The 23,667-nt window shown below is 43.6% G+C and overlaps 1 protein-coding gene across 1 annotated transcript; it reads right to left on the bottom strand.

Moving 5' to 3' along the window:
• Positions 1-8,505: 8,505 nt before the first annotated feature.
• mxd1 (MAX dimerization protein 1) lies at positions 8,506-23,629 on the bottom strand. The gene is made up of 6 exons (XM_056419075.1): positions 22,761-23,629; positions 22,007-22,106; positions 17,240-17,269; positions 13,401-13,515; positions 12,399-12,555; positions 8,506-11,840 (listed from the first exon to the last, which is right to left on the bottom strand). The coding sequence occupies exons 1-6, from the start codon at positions 22,825-22,827 to the stop codon at positions 11,644-11,646; spliced, it is 666 nt and encodes a 221-aa protein (XP_056275050.1). The 5' UTR covers positions 22,828-23,629; the 3' UTR covers positions 8,506-11,643.
• Positions 23,630-23,667: the final 38 nt, after the last annotated feature.

Below are 23,667 nucleotides of genomic sequence, written 5' to 3'. Positions count from 1 at the left end.
GTTTCCTTTAGGGGTGTCCGGTCCCGCTGCTCTGTACGGGAGAGAGAGGAAGAGGGAGCGTGGAGTTCAGGAGTGTGTGAGGGTTGAGTGAGTCTGTGAGCGAGAGACAAAGTGAGATGCGAGTGATGTCTGGCCGGGACAGGTGCTTTTATAGTGAATGCGCCTGCGCATCATTTGACGCAGGGATATAACAGAAGATTGGGGCGGGGGGATTGGGGGGGGGGGGGTACCTGCAAGCTTTTGCAGAAAGCCTGCTCCCTCCCTCTGGGGAGTCACGAATTCACTCATGCAGCTCCTCTTTTCTGCCTTGTGGCTATGGCATCAACACACAAAAACCGCGAGGAACACATTCATACGAGGACTTCACCGTGGCCGGTTTGACCTGAGAGCTTATTGAAGTTCACTTTCGTGAAGTTATTAACTTTTCTTTCTTGTTCTGACTTAATGACATTCAAATACAATCACGTTATAATAGAATCACGTGTAATCTAATATTCCCAGTACGTGTGTCATCCCCCCGTTACATTGGTCCACACTGCACTGTCATTGCAGTTTTTCTTTGCTGTCCCAGCAGAATGGCACACGGGGTCGATGCGTGAGCCGTGCACGCGCCAGGGTTCGTTTTGGGTGCTGCAGTCTGCATCCAGCCGCCCTCATCCACCCCACACCTCCGCAATATCGGAATACGGGATGAGACTCGTTACGGCCTGGTTATTGCACTCCCATCATCGCACCTGTCTGCAGCCCTGGAACGAGATGGGTTGGTAGATCGTAAACTGGAGGTAACCGTGACCTCCTGACGGTGATCGACATATTCTATCACAACAGAACACGCCAAATAGAAAGAAAAACAATATTAAGTTATGTTTCTATAACACTGCAATCCTCGTTTTAAGTCATAAGTCATCGCAAGCACCAGCAAATAATGTTTCCCTTAAAATGTGCAAAGCAGATTTCCCAGATCACCAAATATGGAAAGAAGCTAATCTTTTATTTTGTTCACATTATATCTATATATCACGTATACAGTTGTCCTAATAAAGAGTGAGTATATCTCTGTTGGCAAAAAGTCATTTCTTGGCTGTGTGCCTTAAAATATATTGCGCAGAGCTGTCGCTGGCCTTGGTCCTGATCCAGGATGGAGGCAGGAGAAGGACCACGCCCAGCAATGGAGAGAAGCCCCGCCCACAGGACTGCAGCCTCACCTCCTCCAAACACCGCACACCGCGCCTCTAGTGCTGCTGCTCACGCCGCCAGGCTGGGAAACAGCCCAATCTGTAAAAATATGCACCTCTGCCGAGTCATCCTCCTCGGGCCATTTCTGTCGGTACTGTAACACCGGGAAAGTAGAAAGAGCTTCCATCTCAAAATGAGTGTTTTGTTTGTAGTAGAATATAGTTTTTTCACTAGAAATAAACTACAGTTATCTTGATTCCAGAAGTCAGCTGCTTTATTTGGCTTTAACTCAGAACAGAAGGAGAAGGTATTGTGCAGCAACAATGTATTAACTACAAAACACTACAGTCAGTATTAAATTATTGCTTTTAAACATACCAAGTTATCATGTTGTATGGTCCAAACTCTAGGTTCGTCTTTCGTTCAGGACAGTGACATATATGTCAATATGTGTAATATATATTAAAAACATGTTATGCATTGGATTTGGCTCTCATTAAGCAACGTAAACAAAGTCGACATTGTAAATAGATGACATTGGAAGGAGTGTTTTTCTTTTCACTTACATATATTCACCACTAGAGGGGGCTCAAGCATCAGTGTGCTACTTCTTTCTGTGCAGCGGACCTGAACACGTGTAAACAAGTCACATCCTCACTCTTGTTTTGTTTTTTAAAATGTTTTAGAGATGCATTGATGTTGTGAACAGGATGCAGTTTGTGTTGCTGTTGAACTGTATTGTGTTATACAGGCAGGTGTTTGTATTTTGCCCACCCCATTAATATCAATGAGGTTATGGCTAAATACACACCTCTCTAAGTGTATAGTTGTGGAAATGACTGTGTATATAATATAGACACATAATCGTGCGTTGAAGCCTACAGGCAGTGGCCTGCAGGTCTATCATAGACTTGGTCTTGGTGTTGGTCAGTCACCAAGGTCATCCAGCTGGACAGTTTTCATCTCGAGCATCACTGCAGATATTCAAACACATTGTTCACACAGCTCAGGTTTCAGCGACACAGTGAGGTGTAAGAACTAAGAACCCAACACAAGATTACCGTTTAGTTTATCAAGACTTAGAAATGGTGTGTGTGGGTGTGTACTACTCATGTTGTGGGGACCTAGATCTGTTTACACATTCACATTGTGGGGACTCACCTTCCTTTTTGGGACAAACTGCACATCCCCATGACTTTAATCCCAACATTTTAGGGTGAAGACTTGTTTTGGGGTAAGGTTATGTATAATTTAAGGTCAGGTTTAGATTAAGGTTAGGGTAAGGGTTAGGATTAGGCTGGTTGAGGTTCACATATATCTCCGGGGAATGAATGTAAGTCGATGTAATGTGATCAAAAATAACCAAAAACCTTTTGTGTTTGTCTGTGTCCGAGACGTAGACAGAGAGAGAGAGAGAGAGAGAGAGAGAGAGAGAGAGAGAGAGAGAGAGAGAGACCTTGCTTGTCCATTTTGACAGTCTGTGCCGTTGACTCAGCAGGAAATGGCAGGTAGCAGAACTGAGACAGGAGAACATTCCTGTCCACTGCAATAAGACTGTGTAATAAATCACCTCCGGAGGGATCCTCCGCAGATTGAACCGTGTACCGCTGTCACTTTATACTTTAGATACACGGTATACACTTTCATTTTTATTTTAGATTTCCTTTATTATTTGAGTTCTTAAATGTACTATGCCCTGTTATTTTATTTGATGTTACTGTATTGTGTATTTGTAAACATATTTTACTGCTGCTTCAAGAAATTTCTACCTGGGGATGAATAAAGTAAAATCTAATCTAATCTCTAATCTATCTAATTATGTGTCTTGCTCCGCCTCCCAGTCCCCTACAAGTAGCACCATGAGAAAACACTGCAGACTGCAATAACAATAAAAAAACGCAGTTAGCAGCCCTGAGCAGACCCTAAATTGCCGTTTGCATGGTTGGACTCCACATTACAGTTTTTCTCGATTGCTAAAACACATTTCTTGAAACGGTCTCCTATTTTTTCTAAACTGTAAACAAAAAACCTTATCTTCAAGCACTATTTACAAAACCTCTGAATCCTCTTGCAAAATGAAACTTTCGCCTCAAAACAGTTTTACCTGTGCTCAAAATCAAACACTGCTCTCAAATCATAAACAAAGTGATCAACATAATATACACTATCAAAGAGTCAGTAAACAATTCACCAATAAATAGAAAACACATTGTCCAAAACATATAGTTCTCAGGGAGAAGTAGATTTTTAATCTCAAAACAAATTTCATATGAACGAAAACATGTTCTATTACAGTAGCTAAAAATTGATCAGAAATTAATTCCGTGCTTTGCTCTTTGCAATTTATTTAGTTTTTGCTCCTCTTCGTACCCCTATTGTATACAGTTATAGAAAGCACGATGTTCAAGGCCATACAATTTGTTTATTGTACATTATACAGCCTACAATGCACTGTGGGCCTACTACAGTATACAATACTACAGTGAAGGGACACACATCTAAGGAGTCAACATCATCAATGTGCTTCTTCTTGTCTTGGGTCAGGCCAGAGCACTTCGTCGACGTCACAAGCAATATGTTATCTCCTGAGGCAACGGGGGAAGAAGCCTCTTGTGTGTCTATTGAAACAGCTGCATATAGCGTAGAACAGCAAATGTGCAATTACAAAAATACAGGAGCATACTGTACCTGTTCTCTTCTCTGAATGTCCTTACCATGGTGGACACAGAAAATCGGCTCAAATTGGGGTGCACTCTAAGTCCGGCTTCCCTCATTGTCAGTCCGTGGACTATAACATGGTCTATGACTGTTGCTCGAATTTCATCAGATATTTCCACTCTTTGTCTTCCTATTTGTCCTCCTCTTCCTCTTTCTTGCCCTCTTCCTCTTTCTTGCCCTCCTCCTCTTCCTCCTCGTCGCCCACCTCGCATACGCACTTGTCCTTGTTTCTTCTATCCATTCTCAGACTTTCTTCTTCCCACCTTCAACAACCTGTTTGCTCTCAACTGGCTTATATTGGTTGTGTCACATCATATGATACAAGTTAAATCCATTTTGAGTGATTGTGTTTAATCAATGACATGTGTTCTCAATTTGTATTTTATTTTTGCCGCTTGTGTTTAGCAGTATGTATGACATGTGCATTAGAGTGCAGAATGTGTTTTGAGTTTTGCTGAAAAGTCTAAGTGAGATCTGCAAATTGTGTTTTACCATGTGAAATAGTTTAAGGTATTGACAACAGACTGCACAATTAGCTTAATGAGTTTAGGCAACTGAGAACTTTGTTCAGCCAATGGGTTTTAGTGTTTTAGCAATTGAGAAAAACTGTAAATATTAAATATGCTGATGTGTTTTACAACAATAAACAGGAAGAGGGCGCTGGTCCCTAAACTTTTGGGATTGTGGCCGATGGCAAATGGTGGAAAGAGCGAATGAAAAACAACCTCTAATATATGTATATGCATCCTCTTCAGAGTAAAGAGGAAGCACGGAAAGCGATGCAAGGGAATGAGCATTTTGTTAATTCATGTCTCAAAAAACAAAAGTTGGCTGCATTCCATTTCATTGTCAGGTCCAGGGCCCCTTTGCTGTGCAACTGTCATCATTTTTCACCTTTCTGTCTGCTTCTCTCTAGTTTCTGCTAGTTTCTTAAAAAAATATGATCATATATTTGTGCAGTTAGTGACAGTTTGGGTTTCTTGGACGCTCTGATGGGGTAGCAGCAGAGGGTCGGGGCTTCAGGGTCAACTAAAGATGCTACCGCTCCGCTACCTGAAGGTCCATCTCCGTGGGCTGCTCCTCATCCTCCAGACGAAGAAGGCTCCTGTTGGCGGGGAGGACGAAAAGGAATCGTTTTTTTCTCGTCTCTGACATTTTGGATTTAGTTCAATGAACCTAACACGGACCGTACAGCCACCGATCAGCGACCCAGTAAACACACACCAGGCCAATGGAAACCGTAGGCCGACGCCACTCCTGATTATATGCCTGCGGTGTTATATTCTCACCCCGCTTTTAGTTAATAATTTGCTTTTCTTTTGGAGATAAATGATGACAGTAGATTTCCCCCCCCCCCCCCCCCCATGTGTTTGGAGAATGTGGTCAGGTCGTAATACTCTAAAAATATAATGTTTGGCAGGTAGTGAAAGACATATCACTCTGCATGCTGCAACACCATGTGCTGAGGGTGGGGAAAGAATATGATTTATTTACCATGCCCCCCCCCCCCTCCGTAGGATTCCTCACTGTGGTTTCAGCTAATAGACTTGTAAACACTGTTCCACATGGCAGCTCACTTCAGCTGCTCAACGCGCAGAAAGCAACTCCATCATTGAGTGTGGCTCAGTTGCTGTGGTCCATATATATATATATATATATATATATATATATATATATATATATATATAAATATATAATGGCGTCTAATAACTCAGAAACTCCCAGATTGTCTCGACAGAAAACCCTCTCCAGCTCCTTTGAAACTCGTCTCCCTTTGGAGCTCTGATACGCCAGGTGTTCCTCACTGGAGAGCTTTACTACGTGACTCTGAACGTACAGGCCGCTCGGCTCTCTCGCTTTTGTGCTGCCTTGGATGCACTGATCCCCACACACACACGCACACACACACACACGCACACACACACACGCACAGCAAACAAAAACACACACTCAAATATCTACCTCTTGATCTGAGCGGCCGGCTGGGATGGAGGAGGATTATATAAAGCAGTTGTCACTTGTCACTGCAAGAGGTGATGACGTCCACTGAGGCTCAGATTAACGCGTCCACTTTGGCGATGTAACGTGATACGTGCCATCTACAGCTCATTGATCTTTTTTAATTAGTTTCCAGTGAGACACTGTGGACCACCTTCAAAATGGTGGATGCTAGAGTTTGACAGACTACAGTATGTATTGTAAAACACATTCCGTCAAAATATTACTCAAGTCGGATGGTCATAATGAGCTAATTCTTCCTCATAAGGAGTTTTTTTAATGTTTCCCCTAGTCTGTGGTTTAAAATATATGTTATTCAGACCAATAAAACTTAAGAAAACAATCATGTGATAATCCAGAGTTATTATTCACATCACTAAGGTGTTCTAATTTAATACAAATGTAAGTGTAACTTTCTGTAAACACCAACTCAATACATACCTGTTTAAACTGGCATTTGGTTGATTAGACATTTTATTCAAACTGGTGACTTCAAGCTTATACATCAGTCTATTGTTACGTACTTCCTCATAGTACTGGACTCATTTTTCTGTTTGATTGTGATGCCTTGATGTGTGTGTGTGTGTGTGTGTGTGTGTGTGTGTGTGTGTGTTCCCTGCACGACGTGTCTGAATGCTCTTTTGCCCGTGTGCTTGTTCGGAGTGTACTCCGAAGGCGAAGGTCAAAGAAAGGTGGGTGTGCAGGTCCCAGATAACCGAATGGTTTTGAATAATCTGACGAGCGAGGACGTGGAGAGGTCGGTCAGTAGGCCCGTGACCCTGACACACAAAACACACACCTCCGTGACTGTCAATAACATTTCTATACACATACACACCAGCACGTAGGCCATGTCAATACACTCAGCGGGAGCACGGGCTGAACTGCATTGCGGTGTCTGTCTTGTGTTTCACGTGCAGATTAAAGGCAAGGTGTGTCTATTGGTGGACGCCTTTAAAATGCTTTACAGTGGGATGAAAAGACGGATTATCATATATACCAACACTGAAACAGATAGATAGGTAGGTAGATGGATAGATGTAGGTAGGTAGGTGGGTTGGTGGAGAGATATATATCGATAGATGTAGGTAGGTAGATAGATAGATAGATAGATGGATATATAACTCATTTCTCAAAGGAGTCGTAGTGTTTTTGAGTTTGCAGGAGAGAACATCTCGTCATCTCAACAATAGAAATGGACCGACGTGTCCACACGACGAAGGTCAAGCACAAGGAGACCGTCTAGTCCACGTTCTTGTGCTGATCCTCTCTCAAGGCTTTCCCTGACCCGGCTGCAGCTCCCCCACATGGCGGACTCACTGTCTTGACCTCCACACTGTTCTGTCTACAGGATTACAGCTCCGCTCTAAACGATGGTTCATATTATAGGATACATGATGATGGGTGTCAAGTCCAACTCCTGCTCACCGTTCCAAAGGACGCAAGGACAACTCAAATTACTGACTCAATCTTTTTTTTAAATTCTTTTTTTAAATTTGGTCTGCCAGTGAATTAGGTTGTAAACCTTTAAAGACAAAACATAAATTTACATTTTAAATTAAACATTTTTAATTAAACATTTTATACTTTTAATTTTTACCAAACTCAAAATGAAATATTCTAGCACAAATCCTTAAAACAAAAAAAACAGCATTTTTAAACACCATGAAATTAAACAAATTATTTCACCATTGCCACCTTTGGATTGAACCGTGGAGTGACCTGAAGCGTCTTCTCTCTGCTGCTTGTTTTTACAAATGCATGAGAGCCCTTCTGTCCCCACAGGTGCTCCAAATCAGCGACACTGATTGCTGCTGCTGCACTCTGGGAAATGTAGTCTCACAGAACTAGGCCCTCAGATTCAGCTCAACAATGGGATGCGTGTTGATAGGTGCCAGAAGTTTCAGTTGTGTACCGAGAGGGAACATCCCAACAGAAAACGGAGTGTTTGCATTTTATTAATATAAATATTTACAGGTATTTGGTTATTTCGCTTGTCTATTTATGCATACTAAAACAATAAAAATGATTAATTTAACAGTGTTATTAAGACAGATTACTTAACTAACTGAAATAACTAACTAAACTACTCAGATTGCTAATTTATGACGTGTTCAGAGTAAAGATTATGGAACTCGGTTGATGCATCTGGTATGACACTCGACTGCTGTTCAATAATTACTGCAGTTACATGAAATTAAAAATCCCTTTCCTTGCAATGGCCTACGATATATTACAATGGTGTTGGAGGTGTAACAATGAAGCACACACACACACACACACACACACAATAGGAGAACAAAAAAAGCCTTTTCCAATGCAACTGCTTCTCAAGATGCTCATCCCCCTCTTTCTCCGGCTCCGTGTTGGTTATTGAGCTGCAGTCAGATGTGACATTTAAACCTGGCAGCAGATTAATCTGAAGAACGCTGGCTGGCTGGCGTGGATCAGGCTCCCAGTGGAGGCCGGCTTTCATCTGCTGTGCAAAATCCTCCTTCTTACCATCTATTCAACCTCTCATTAGGATGAGTCATTCCATGGAGACACTGGTTGTCTGTGTGTGTGTGACTGGATAAACCCGTAAGACAATAACAAAGCAATAGGTAGGTAAACAAGGGTTTAAAATGTTTTATTCCTTTAATATCCATGGCAAATACAAATTGCTGCTCCACGATTCATTTTCAAAGGGTTTTCTTTTCCTCCACATTTTAAGTGATTTCTTTAGACGACAGTGCCCAAATTATCCAATTCTTAAAAAGTAAGTACACAAAACTCCCTCCCTTTTAAGTTATTGTTCAATCAACATACATTTGACCTTTCTGAGGGAGAAAGGCGGCAGGCGACGACGATGTTCATGGAGCTGTGACACGGAGTGTATGCGTGTGTGTGTGTGTGTGTGTGTTGTGATGAAAGCACCACGCCTGTGACGGTCACAATGAAACGGAATGGCCCTTGTGATGCATGTCGGTAGATATCATATGTACTCATACATATCGCATATACTTCTGTTAGGTCGTGTCTGTTTTTAAGGCGTTATCAGCCACTTTGTATGCAGGGACAAAATGTGCAAAAATCTAATACACACCTGAAGCTGAAACCTGTAGCTTAAACAACTGGTTTGACTGTAGTCTTGTTCTTTGAGAGATTCCACACCTGCTTCTTTAAAAAAAGGCAGATGCTGAGAGCACCGGGGGAGGGGGGGTGGAGGTGAAGCGCAACAGTATGCAGGTGATCGTTCACACACACACACACACACACACACACAGAGAGGAAACAGTCGACTCCCATAGACATTAATGCTTAAAGGTCAATACATGAAGTCTTTGTAAAGTGGACTTTTTTGCATTTAACGAGTAAACAAATGAACGAAGAACCATAAAAGAAATGTATCCTTACAATTTACAATCCTTTTAAAACCACCCACCCCAACATATTTCTCTCTGAAGACGTGACGAATCACACGCACACACACTGTATACACACACGCACACACACACCGACAGATGGCCTTTCAGTGAACACAACTGCCCACTCGCACCTCATGTTCATCACATGTCCCCTTTAGTCCGTCCTCCTTTAAACGTGGCTTCACAGCACCTCTCCGTTTTGAAAAAGTTTCAAATTTGACGAAGAAAAAAAAAAGAAGCAGCATTCCACAATCAAACACTAAACATTCCTAGATCTATTTTTTTCTGACTCGTCTCCATGCTTTCGCTGAGAGTTGCAGGCGGAGGAGAGCGGGGACGTCCCGTTGGCGCTGCGGCACTGCAGGGTGGAGGACGTCTACATTCGAAAAGCTGCAATCCTCTCCCCGCCTGTGATGATTTTGAACCGAACAAAACGCCAAATTCTAACGAGACGCCATTTTGTCCGAGGTTCCGAGGCACGGAGATGTGCGAACAGCTTTGCCGGAGGAATCGTCACCGCCGCTCAACCTGGCCACCAGCTCCTCTCATTTTTATACTTTTTAATTAAAGTTTTTATAAATTATTTAGTTTTTTTTGTTGTCCTTTTATTCCCGTATTTAAAAAGGGAAATGTAGCTTTGAAAACGGCTTTAAAAAATGCTGATCAACCACAAAGAAAACATTTCATTTCCGACACAAAAGCCTCGAGGCACAAGAGACGTACATGTAATTACTCTATGGGTTGACTAGGCTGTGCAAACAAACTACACGTTATAAACTCTCAATAAACCTCACAAGAAGACCATAAACTAGGACTACTTAAATATATTTCTATATAGTCATCTATATATTTAGGATATCTAATAAATACATTTGTTGATAGACATAGAGATCTTTCTGTAAACTATTTACATTAACATTTTTACAGAAACAATAAATAGCGAAGTAGGCAAGGCAAAAGAGGGAAAATCTGTTTTGTTTTTTAAATTTTAGTGCTTTTCATAAGTGAACACAGTGTTCCCACGGAAAAGCCAAAGCCTGTTCTTTTTCAGGCCGATTCAGCTCATCTCAAACTGTACTCTCCCCTAAATAATTGGCAGGAACCTCTCCTTGCAAAAAAATTATAATGATGCTCTCAAACCTTACCTGCCTGTCCTCTCGTCATCATGGAATGTGCTCCAGTCTCTCGACTGCTCTCAGTGGATATGCTCTTCCCTTCTTATTAATGCCTTGTGAATGGGGACGCGATGAAATAGTGCACACAAATGTAGGAGTGGCGCACCTGCCGAGACACACCAGCGTTCAGTCTGACGGCTGGGGGGTTCAAACGTGTCCAAACCTGCTGGTGACCTCCGTCGTCGCCAGGCTCAGGCGTGACATACACACACTTATGATAAAAAGGATGCTGTAAAAACGCCACAGTCATCAGAGAGAGGCAGTAAAACATCAAACCCAACCCTGAAACTGTCCTGTGTCCCCCGGCGCCTTCACAATCTCATGCTGCGCACAACATTTTGTTGTTGTTCTTGTGTTACTTTTGTAGCTCTGGGGTGGACAGATAACAGGGCTGCCAATGCTGCCGGGTAAGAAGAGACGTATCGCTGCCGGCCCGAACAGTCCAACACAACACATCGTTATGTTGTCGACAGCACAGTAGACCACTGGCATGGGGGGGGCGGAGGAGGAGGAGGAGGAGGAAGAGGGATGTTTTTCAGAGACATCTTTGAAGAAAAAAAAAATGGAAAAAAAAGAACAGTTTTGTTTACAAAAGCAATCATAAGTGCAAAGTACCATGCACAGATGGTTGACCGGTGAGCGGGGCGGGAAAAAAGCCCCACGTCATGTCAGTGTCACACCTCTGGGAGCGATGGAGGGGTGCATGTGTGTGCATCCAAGTGTGTGAAGTTGGGGTGAAATCTCATAAGTGCTTTCCGTGGCTCTTGAGGCATAGAAAAAAGAGGCAGTGGGCTATTGTGTGGGAACATTCTCCGGCTGAAAGTTGTGTTTCTGATGAATGGACGGAGGACGTGGAGCGTCTTTAAAGTCCCACTCGTTTGATTGGTGCCGAGTAGATTGGGTGAGACCCTCAAGACGGACCGCTGACGATGGGCTGGATTGTGGGCGGGTGTCTTGGAGGTGCTGGATGGAAGTCGTCGGTGGAACAGAAAGTCCGCAGAGGTCCTGCTGGACTCGAGGCCTCAGACTTGGTCAGTCCTGGCATGTATGGAGCGAGAGGGGGAGGGAGGGGAGATGGTGAGGTCTGAGCGAGATTTGGGAGCGGTGAGGCAATTTCGGGAAGGGGGAAGGGGGAGTGGTGGAGTTGGGTCAGTGACCAGCAGTGCCCTCTATAGGCTGCAGCCGAGCTGCTTGGCCTTCTCCTGAGAGTCCTGCAGGAGCAGCAGGCTGGCGCTGGAGTAGCCCTCGTCGCTGCAGCTGCTGCGCAGGCTGCCTCGCTCGTCCCCCGAGTCGCTCACACTGCTGGTGCTCCACTCCAGGTCACCCAGCAGGTAGTCCGTCCCCTCCACGTCCACATCCAGGTCCTCTGTTGGAGCAAAGGGAACGCACACATTGTAATAGGCCTGAAGGAGAATTGAATATTCTCGTCACGTGATCTTGATACCGTATGCGCCGACAGTCCATCTCTGTTAGTGAAGGCATTGTGTTTTGCTTTGCTCCCCGTGTTTGATAACTTATTCTAACTTTCATTGTTCATACGGACAACACATTGACGGCCCGATTGTCGACTGCAGTCGATCACTTTGTGAATTGATTCAGACTAAGATTAGTTAGATCCAAGCAGGCGTAAAATCCTCAAAGAGACATAAATATGATTAAGGGATCATTTCCGTCTTCATTTATCATCTCTCAAATGCTGAAAATATATTTTTTTAAAGTAAAGAATCTTTGTTTATAACATTTATAAAGCATCGACTTTGACTAGAGAGGCAACATTACCATTAGATCACAATATACAGTAAATAAGGAGGACAGCGATTAATGACTTTACGGGAGTGTTTATTGTCGTCTTGCTCTTATCTGGATTCACCTGATGCATTAACTCTATTTCACGGGGATCAGTGAATGTATTATGTGCGTGTACCTTGGTCAGAGTCGAACTTGTCGGACACAGCGGAGCCGGTACTGTCCATGCGGGTCCTCTCCACCCCGAGCTGCTCCAGACGCCTCCTCAGGTGTCTCCGCTCCCGCTGTAGCTGCTCCACCGTATGCTGAGCTCTCCTATCGCTCTCCTCCAACCTCTGCAGGGTGAGAAGAGAACAAGACACAAGGAGAAACGGTCAAAAATGTTGCTCTGTGTGTGTGTGTGTGTTAGGCAGAATCATACAAAACAACAACAACTTTTTATCACAATTGTGCATGTTCACTAACTAATAATGCTTTGAAAGACTTGATGCATCAATGCATTGACCAAGTAAATGGTTGACTGAACCAGAACGTTCCATTAAATAATGGCAACCCTGAGATCATTGTATTCAGTGCTAAAGATAAAAGAAGTTGAGGCTCCTATTGAGTCCATTTCTCTGAAGTTAGACTCAGAAATCGTGTCCATAAATCATTAAATGGCTAAAAGTCTGAGTACATTTCTGACCTACTTCTTCCATATGAATCCTACGAGCCAGCAGTCAGAACCAAACATGGTGACGCTGCATTTAGTTATTATAGAAAAAACGTTGAGCAAAAAAGATTTGCACCAACTGAAACTACTTTTAAACTAAAGACTTTTCAGCTGATGACTACATTTTAATTGAAATTGTTAGATTTTAACTAATATTGCACTTTAATTTGTAAAGATTTTACTTTTATTTTTTATTTTAAGCGTCTTTGAGTACTTCTAAAAACGCTATAAAAATATAATGCATTATTATTATACCCTTTATCCTTCTTACCCGTTTATTTAAACTTCTTAATGTAAAAAGGTTTTACGCCATATTATTTCTCCTTTCTCTCTGTTTTTAAACTACATTATGAAAAGCAACTTGAGTTGCAATGAAATAGGTACGCAGCTAAACTTGCTTTGCCTCTTTGCATTGATGATGTTGGAACCACGAACCACACGCACACACGCATACACACACACACACACCCTGATATGATCTTTGGCCTTCATCAGCAGGCTGAGGGTGGTGTGCCGGTTGGCATCGACTCCCAATGGAACCATGGATTTCAAGCGCTCTAAACACAGCCGTAGGTTTGCCCGCCTGAAGACAGAAGAGAAGAAACAAAGAGAGAAACAGTCAGACATGATTCGCTTGTTTTCTAGTCTGTTACACACAAGCATGTCATTGGTTGAGCCTTCAAATACAAGTTTTAAAAATAAATAAATAACTCATGGTCAACTTCCAGTCCACAACTTTCTTCTGGAGCTTTCAACCACATCTCGTCCCGTTGTCATCCCAGTTGTATCAAGTGACTTTAGTATTGAGCTTTGGTTGCATGATGCCAACTGAGCCGTCTCACGATGACAATGAGATGTGCTTGAAAGCTAAAAAATAATTTTAAAAAAAAGCAAGTGCATCTTGAGTCATTATTATTTTTGTAGCATTAGAGCAGAGAATAATCAGAATTTACATTCGTTCAATACTTTTATTCCTGCCTGAACATTGCATCATCAGCCTTCGCTGCTCCAGTTCCTCATTCGTATAAGCGTCGTGACTGAATGGTTTGCACAGGGAGAAGTCAGGAGACTCTCCCGTTTGCTTCTTTCTGCATTGCAACATGACTAATAATGATGCAAGGATTTCTGAGGAACAGTGTAAATCCTCACGTGTCCTCAAATGTGCTGAAATCCAATAACCGACTGACATATTCTCAGATCTAAACCCACTATTAATGTCAGCTGTCCTGTGACACAGTTCACATCCGCTCTAAGCTGGCAGCCTTGGCGGTTGCTACGGTCTGGTGGGTGTTTGTGACCGCTTGACCCGCTGTTACACAACACACACCTCCAGCCTCCGCAGAGTGTGTGTACGTGTCTGTTTGCCTGTGTGTGCCTGAGCGAGTGGGCGGGTGTACGTCAGACTCTTCCAGAGAGCGAGTGTTTGTTTGGCAGCGGAGGGCTGGCTGAATGAGCTGTTCACTTATTGTCTGCCGCAAGTAATCCTGATGTGAGCGTCACAGCCGGAAAGACTTGATTCAAAATCAGACGCATGGAATGAGGCGAAGGCTGATTTCACTGAGGACACGTTCAAATATGTTCTCATCCTTTGCCAGGAACGGTCAGGGAATGACCGGCCCACCAAAACCCAGCCAGCGAAACAAGTTCACCCACACAACCCAATGTAAACGGTGATTGGACAATACAGCCGTTTCAAAATACAAACAACCAATATTTATCATTTTGTAGGTTTAGTTCCTTCATTACTTCATTTACCAAGAAAATGGTTTTAATTGGCGCATCATCTCCTATTTTTAAAGGTGCAATACTCGAGATTGGAGCAATTAAACATCTCTCTTGTTCTGCCTGTTTTGTGATATCACAAAACACGCAGAACAAGATGCCTAAAAGGTGCCTAATATTTCAAGACTAAAATAATATCGGCATTATAATTATTATAACTATGAGGTTTTCTTTAGTTGCCTATCTTGTGGAGCCCCCTCAGGACTTGGTGCCCTCCGCACAGCGCGCTTTATGGGAGCGGCGGCGCTGGGTGGGCGCAACGCTTCCGCGATGACGCCGCCGGTCGGTGCGGCGTTATAAGCTGTCATCATTCTTTAAGAAGTTTATCCGAGGGCTGTGAGCAAACTAGTGGGTGCACGCTCACATGCACTAACATGCATTATGAGCACACATGGCCTTCCCGGCGATGTCAACAAAGCAAAGAGAAGCTCGGATAACACACACACACACACACACACACAGAGAGGGAGAGCGGCTGCGTTCTACGCTCAGGGAGCTTCATTGGCTGCGCTCACCTCTCGGCTGCCGTCAGACTCACGAGGCTGCGATAATCGACTCATCATGCCTTCTCTGAATGTCACCGGTTAACCGAGATGTGAAAGGGGCAAGGCCAAGGTAACATTAGGCTTAGTTTATACTCGCCGTAGTGATGCCGATGCAAGGTCCACGCCGCAGAAAATGATGCAATTGTGGCCTGCGGCGAGTAACAACGATACAGAAATGCACCGCTTGACGTTTATTTTAGCCGTGACTGAAAGAGTTCACGGATCAAACCACTATCAAAATGTGTTTCTGTATAAATGCATTCAATTCATGACTTCTTTCTTTACAGAGCCAGTATAAAGGTGACAAAGTAGTCCAGGAATATGAGAGATATGATATTGATTTGATGAGGTTTATGTCCGTTTGGGTTGCACTCATTGTCTTCTGGATTTTTCATAGATTTTCCTTTGCACGCCATCTGGCGCCTCGGAGAAACACTAACAGCGCGTTGAGCGTAGACGCCTTTGTGCATGATGCGGCGCCACGCGCCAGTACAAACAACACGAATTGGCTGGTAGTACACAGCACTTTATTGATATTCAAGCAGGTGTTGACTTTTTCTTCCGTTAAAAAAAACAATTGTATTTTGCATCGCACCGGCCCGAGTTGATAAGCAGCCCGTTGGCTCAGCGCTCCAGATGGCCGGTCCGCCGTCGCCCTCTCGGCAAGCGTGGCCTTCAATCCCAAACGCGTACAAAACAGCTGCTGTGCAGTGTTCAGCTTCTGAAACGAAGTGCCTGTTTCTCAGCTGACTCGGACCAAAGGGCACGAGGACTGCCATTACATAACACCCAAATGCCCTCGGCAGCGTTACTCTACCATAATCAGCAGGGCGAGCTCGTGTTCCTTAAACAACTCTGCCGAGCAGCAGCCTCAGGAAAAACCAACGGTCCCACAATGTCTGCGTGGTAGACAAACTCGACCAGCGTGGCTGGAACACGCGACGCTAGATCACCAACAGGTGATTCTGGTGCCATGTGTCATCAGACGAGGCTCATGTGCAGCTACGGGCGTCGTGTGTGTGCATGAGGGAAGGGGAGCTGTACAAATTAGGACTTTGAATGCGTCCGTGGAGCTTTCACCGAGGCAATATTTCCAGGGAGGGGGATGGGTCTCGTTGCACTGCTGTGGCTTTGCTGGCGGTGGGTCGCCGTGAGTAATTTACTATCTGCCTATTATGGCTTTCTACCGTCAAGCTACTGGTGGGAGAAACTGGCTAAAGGCTATGAATGTTCTCAAGTGTTATACGACGGGCCGTGGTCGTCATTTTGACTTACTGCAGGTGTCTCCACACACACATACACACATGCACACACACACACGCAGAGGGCTGAGTCCCAGGCGGAGGGCTCCGCGCCATACATTATTCAGGCGCTCTACTGGGCTGCTGGATGGAAGCACTGAGACTGACTGGGACCAAATCATTTAATTAATTAACTACATGTCAGTTTTTGGGCCTAATATTCCTCCCTGAGGAACTCCTAAAAAGCAACAGCGGTTTTATTTATGTTTCGACTCCCCTCACAGCCTGCTGTTACAGCTGTGGCTTTATCTTGCAAACAAAGATTAGAGAAATCATATTAATGTGGTGTTTGCTGGCAGCTCTGTGAGGCTGTACTTTGGTGGTGTTTTGGGCTAAATGCTAACAGCGGCACGTATCATGTTACCATCTGCTAATTAGCAACACAGACTGCAGCTGGGGTTGAAACGGATCGTCATTAATTCATAAAGCAGAGTATTGGACACATTTTAAATGTTGACCCCCATATATATTTCAATATCCATCTGGCTTTTCAGTTTCCTTTTAAACATTTAATTATGGCCCGATTATACTGAGAACCCAAATTAAAAGAATGTATTCCCTCTAAATTCTAATTCTGGTTAAAATCAACCCATCATTTAGAGACACGTTTCAAGGTAACAGAGGAAAAGCAACAACTTTAAAATAAGCACAAAAACACACACCGGACATTTTTACATACCTGTTCTTTTCCATTTCATTGTGTGTAGACCTGTGGAGAAAAAAACCGCATATGAGAAACCAAACATACCAACGAGGACACTGCTCAACGGGGAAAGGTTTCCACTTTGTGTGCCATCATAGCGTCTGAGGCCTGACAGCGGGGGAGTGAGCGAGGCAGAAGGAGTTTTTCAACCAAATTGAGATTCTAAGAAAAACCGGCTGAGCATTCTGATGCCGGTGGCTCAATCTACGGAGGACATGGGCGCTTTTTTTAAGGACCACACTTAAATATGTAATAAAAAAGCCAGGGGTAAAAATAGTAACAGTAACTAGCAACAGACGTGAGGGACTGTGCCCCCACAAATTGCCTGATTATCCACTGTGCCCGGGGGTGGGGGAGGACACAGTGCTGAAGGTAAACTGAGAGCTGGAGGTGTGCTCGCGGTCTGAAGGACTTCTGCATTGCAGTAGCCCTCTTTCTCACATCCTGTTCAAGGCGGGATTCACGCCGTTATTACACCTGCCTGCTCAATAATAAAAAGGTAAGAAGTCAGAATGGAGGAACAGAGTTGCTCTTCTCTGCTAAGCTGGCAGCGGAGATCCCCCTCAGCAACCTCCACCTGACCTCCCGAGCCACCCACCCCAGGTCCCAAAATAGCCTGTCTGCACCTTCAGCCCTGCTGGTCTCGGCACGGTCCCCAGAGACCAGCAGGGGGACCGCCCACCCACCCACACACACACACACACACACACACACACACTCACGCCTGTCTGTCTGTCTGTCGTATCAACTTGTTTCAGCTTTGGATGCTCTCCATCTCACTTGCCCCCCTCGGCCAGTGAGCATTCCTGTGCTGGGCAGACAGCCGCTGGTGACATAACAGCGCCAGCAGGGAAATGATCCCACTTATTGAGGCTGTGGGACACGTCCCCACCTCGGGCCCCGGCCCCATGACCCTACCCCTATTATGTATGGGTTGCTGTAGTTCTATCTCAAAACTTTGCTCTAAAGTTAATATTAAAGACAGGATCGATGTCCAAAAACTGGAGACATAAGACAACGGTTGTATGAAACCCGTATTTCCTTTCAAGAGGGTTCCAAGTCCCTCTGGTCCCTCTGAATCTACTCTTAAATCATTGTGAAACTGCTCCTGGCAGCTACCATCGCAGCTTCTGTGACTCCTGGAAATGACAGTGATGGGTTGTGTCACTTGGTACCGACTCGTCAAGGCGATGAATGACCATTCTAATAATAAGTGTGGGTCTACACCACACACAGTGTTGACATTCAATCTCCGGTGAAAGATCCCTGGACGTAGTCCGACGACATGGGGTCTGGGTGCTATTATCTCTTGGGGGGTCCTCGATAGAGAAGGTTTGAGATTATCAGATTCAACTGGAGAACTGAATAGTAGATTATTCTACTATTTTCCCGAGCACAGGGTGGCGAGTGTGGAGGGTTTTCCTGCTCAACATGGATGGCAAGATCATAGAGCACTGCTGCTGCACAGTGTTGTGTGTGGAGGGTGGGGGAGGACCGATGTGATGGAGGAGCTGGTGTTCTCCACACCGATTGCCAAGGGAGAGAACAGAGCAGGAAAGACAGAGGGATGGAGGAGGTGAGAAGAGAGAGAAAACGCAAGTGGGAGGGAGAGAGAGAGAGATGAGGGAGTCACTTCTACTGACACACATGAACACATGCATGCCAGAACCACAGTGACTCCCTTCCCCCACTACTCACACATCCATGCCATGGTTAAACAACAGAAACGGAGGAGATTTTTCATACTGGAATGAGAGGCTTCACATACATATATGTATATATGCATATATACTGCCTGCCCTACATTTCACTAAGTCTCAAACGCAACAAAATAACTTATATCAATTAATGGTCTGCTCTCATCTGTCAGAACAAAATAATCCGAGCTGGGAAGAAGCCCCTTATTAATAACCAGTGCGGCTCAGTTGCCCTTGAATAGCAATGAGCAATAGCTGATTAAAAGCTCATACATGATCATAGAAGGAGTTGCTTAACAGAAACTTGTGATTAAACAAATAAAATAGTAAAAGTGCAGATGAGCTAAAAAGATCTGATGGCTGGGGGACAAACCGACAGCAGCTCGCAGTCTAATTGACACACAAATCTAGTCACAGTTTTTCTCCACAGGGCACGTCTAGAAGTGTGACGCCATTAAGCGTGTGAGGACATGTTCAGAGGCAGGTGTGTTCCTGCGGAGGTCCTCATCATGCACCTTTTATAGTCCAGTCACTGTTATATGAGAGCTGCTGGAAGTTGGTTCCTTCGTCAAAAAGGCAAAAGGGGTTTGCCCATTGGCTTTTGAATTAATTTAGAAAATAAGCTCTGCGTTAAAGATGTTGCATGACTTCATGTCACCAACACGAAGATGAAGGCAGACCAGTGGTTTTGTGGTCTCATTTAGAAGCTTCACAAGTTGACAAGAGGCCCCCTTCCCCTTGTGTTGAACACAACCCCGATTTCAGGCAACTAACCAAGAACATTGCATCAACATTAGCTGAATCATGTACTGGTTTTATGACCTATTCCTGCTGCACCCAATTGACTAGGTTAGGCTGAACGGATATAATCCTGACCAACAGGCTAGACCGAATATTTGAATAGCGACAATTTCCTTTTCAGAGAGCAGTATTTACACATGTACACAATTATACAATAAAATACAGGACATTATTCTGAATTCTTAAATCTTTTGGCAGATGACTCGAGCTGAAACGATTAGCCGATTGATCTACTAATCATTCATTTTACTTTCTCCGGTTGTAGCTGTACTCATGCTATTTTTTTATAAGAGTGTTTATATCTTACGGTTTGGAAAGGTTGGTCAAAACAAGACATTTAAAGACTTTGCGCTGGACACTGGGAATTGACAGACGCTATTCACTAGGTTCTTAAAAATTGTACAGATTTAAAAAACTGATTGAAAAAAATGATGAATTTATTTACCAGTAGCGTGTATGATGGCATGGAATATTCAAGCGTCTGTGTATAGCAGTCTTCTTACTTTAGATCTGCTGATAATATAGCTGCATATATGTACAATGGGTTATGAGGAGTAACATGCATAAACATGAACACAATTGACATGCTTCACATCCTGTGCTCTTGCTTTAGGTCAAGACGTTCCTGAGATGTACAAGTGTGTACAACGTGTCATCCAACAACGTCGATAGGCCTGCCATCACAGATGGGGGCAAGGCGCGATAGCTCAAGCGCAGATGTTTGGACAGTAACTCATCGAGGACATTTATGATGACGTTGCCCTTGTTCATGCATACTAAGTGTCGGAAGCATTTGTCTGTTAAGAGTCAAACACAAAAGCCAGAGAGAGACGTTCCAATCCTGCTCCCTCTCTCCACACCCGGTCAATCACTGCATGAAGTGGGCATTTCTCATGCCAGAGATTCGGTTTCAGAAATTCACATACATGGTTGCAGCTATTTGAGCTGGATATTTACAGTGGGTATGCCAAGGTAAGACCCTATGTATATAAACCTACTTATATTCTTCTCTCGTGTGTTCTGCGTTCATTCACTGCAGTTTTAAAGCCTCAAGTTTGGTGGCGTTTTTGCTGGCTGTTGCCATCTTGTTTTTGTGGAGCCAGAAGTGAACCAGAAAGGGGAGAGACGAGTACAACTGAACACAAAAGAGGATATTTTAGGTGACCAAAATGTTACAATTAATTATTATTATGAACTGAAAAGTGTTTTGATTCAGAAGACGAAAACACAGACAACTCCCGGACCGCACCACGTCCAATACTAAATGCTCCCTAAATAAACAACAAATACGAACAGTCACATCTTATGGGTCCTATAGAATATGGTTCCACTAGTGCTGCCTTCGATGGAGCTTCTTTACTGCATTCAAAAGCCGTGCGTTAAAATGACTTTCCCGAACAATAATTTCCCAATTGCATGAAACCCCAAACTATCTAATCACAGAGTGCACATTGATTTGTGGAGTGTGCATGCAACATAAGTCTGTCCCGATATGATTGATTTATAGACTTCTGTGTGCAGTAGTGTCTATTGACTGCCGCTGTCAGACCCTGCTCCCTCTGTGGAAGGTATTCTGCAGTCACCTTGACTGACCCAGTTTGCTTTATTGAGTGGCCATTGGCTTTAGGACATACTGATGTTTGCTGCTGCCACTCACACGCTCTGAAGACAAGGGGTGGTCAAAACAAGGCCATATATGTATATACATACATACATATATATATATATATATACATACACACAGCTATCTTTGCACTGCTCTGGTCAGATGCTAACCGTCATTTCGTTGTCTCAGTACCAGTTCTCTGTGCAATGACAATTAATTTTAATCTGAATCTAACCCAATAGACTTACACATGCAGCCACATCATGTATTATCAGGTGCCTTTTTCTGTAGTGTCACACACACAAAACTGGCAGTGAGATGAATTTACTTTTACTCCAATTTGAAATGTATCTAATTGCAGCACCAAAAAACAAAGCTAAACAAAATTAGGTTAAATGTTCTAATTCATGATGATGTCACTACAAAGGGCACATTGTAAGTGTACATTGAAAAAAATCTAAAAAACAATCATTGTAAACAATTAATTAACGTTGCTGTGCTCAGTGGGGACACACTTGAAGATGGGCTATTATGAGCGCCTTCTTGAGAGAGCTGAACAAGTATACAGTGTATGTGTGTGTGTATGTGTGTGTATGTGTGTGTGTGTGTTCTGGCCACAAGGAGCTGCTATGCCTTTACCTGCTACTTGTGTTTTTCTTGCTTTTGCTTTTCCTTTTCAAGCTCTCCCTCTCTTGGCTGCTGGTGAAGGGTGGAATGGAGGCATAGCCGTGTTCAGCTTCTGCAAGCAAACAAAACAAACAACAGTGGTCACATGTCCAGAGAGATCTGGCAATGCAAAATATAGCCACAGTGAAAATAAGTCAAAATAGAACGGTTGCCAAATGGGCCACATTTGATCCTGAGTCTTTTAGAATTCAGTAGCAGTGTCTTGTGCTTATGTGCACGCATGCAATGGATGGATTCCATGCAGTATCTTTACACAGTATTTTCTCCCCTCAGCCTGGACAATGATGTCATCTTGAACTGGAATAAACCCCACTAGCAAACCACAACAGAGGGAAAGGAGGGGCCTGCGTGAAAACAAAGTCTGCCTGCTCATCTGACTGCATCTGCCACATATGCATTCATTCTTTTATTAATTACCAAAGAGGGGATATGCATGTGTTTACACAACATCCCCGAATGTCTCAATATTAACATTGTTCAGCATCTATTTTGGGTGATGCATTCTGCTGTGCGGTTACAAAATAACGTTACTCGATTAACGTTACTTAATGTAAAAACAGGTTTGTTTTTTTAATAAACAGGACAGCAACAGGATTTTTAAATAGATAACAAATGCCAGTTGTATTAATTAGCGTCATTTAGGGGGAGTTCTTGTCATTGTATTTTTTCAGAAAGAAAACAGACCGTAGAAAACAATAGACTTTACCTCGTTCCCTGCGCTCGAGGTACTCGGCTGCTTCGATCAACATCTGCACCATTCCGATCGCCGCCATTTTCAACAATAATACTGATAATATAACAATCCGATGAGGGATTATGTTGCTCTACACAACGTGCTGAAGGTCCTACCACTGGGCTTCTTCTCAGGTGGCTATATTCTTACAGTTGAATTTTTTTTTAAAGGTGAGAGCGACCGTTAAAGGGTAACAAACGGACTGTTTACAAGTTAAATGTCCTGAATTCAGCACCGATCAGTTAACGCAGGACTGACCTCTTCCTTAATGGTTGTTAGAAATGGTTGACGTTAAAGGTTTGGTGTTTGCTGAGGCTGACACTTCTTCAGTAGCTTATGTTGCTTCGGCCCCTTTATTAAAGCAAATAGCGTTAGTTTGGTTTAAAAAATCAACGGTTTTCTATAAAGTTCTTCGAGAAAATAAACGGCTGGTTGATAAAAAAGGCTTGCTTGACATAAAAAAAATAAGCCGAGTATTGTTCTGTTTGGTAAAAAAAGAAGAAGAAGTTGGCTAACGTTTAGCGCTCGTGACAAGTTGCCAGATTAACGATGAAATGTTCTCGCTAGCTCGGTTGTAAATATAGTCAGCCAGTCGGTTAAAAAGACCGTTCGCTTGTTCGTTTGCCTGAGGTGGAAATTATAGAAAAACGAGCGAACGTTAGTTGTCTTAAAAGTTCAACTGACGATGTCGTCCAACCTTATCGATGTGGCTGGCTAGTTTTGTGCTGGCTTATCGCTGAGTGCGCGTAAAACGTCCTGCTGGAAACGCAGATAGCGACTGACATCAACTGAGAAACAGTGAGTGTTTATCAAACTGCTTCCAAAATAGTGGCTTGTTGATCTGGATGACAGCAAACTACTGTACTGCTCCACAAAGCTC

Source organism: Pseudoliparis swirei, chromosome 7 (genome assembly GCF_029220125.1).
Source record: "Pseudoliparis swirei isolate HS2019 ecotype Mariana Trench chromosome 7, NWPU_hadal_v1, whole genome shotgun sequence".
NCBI classification, from domain to species: domain Eukaryota; kingdom Metazoa; phylum Chordata; class Actinopteri; order Perciformes; family Liparidae; genus Pseudoliparis; species Pseudoliparis swirei.
Note: the sequence above shows the minus strand (reverse complement) of the source record. Positions and strands in the feature narration are given on the sequence as shown.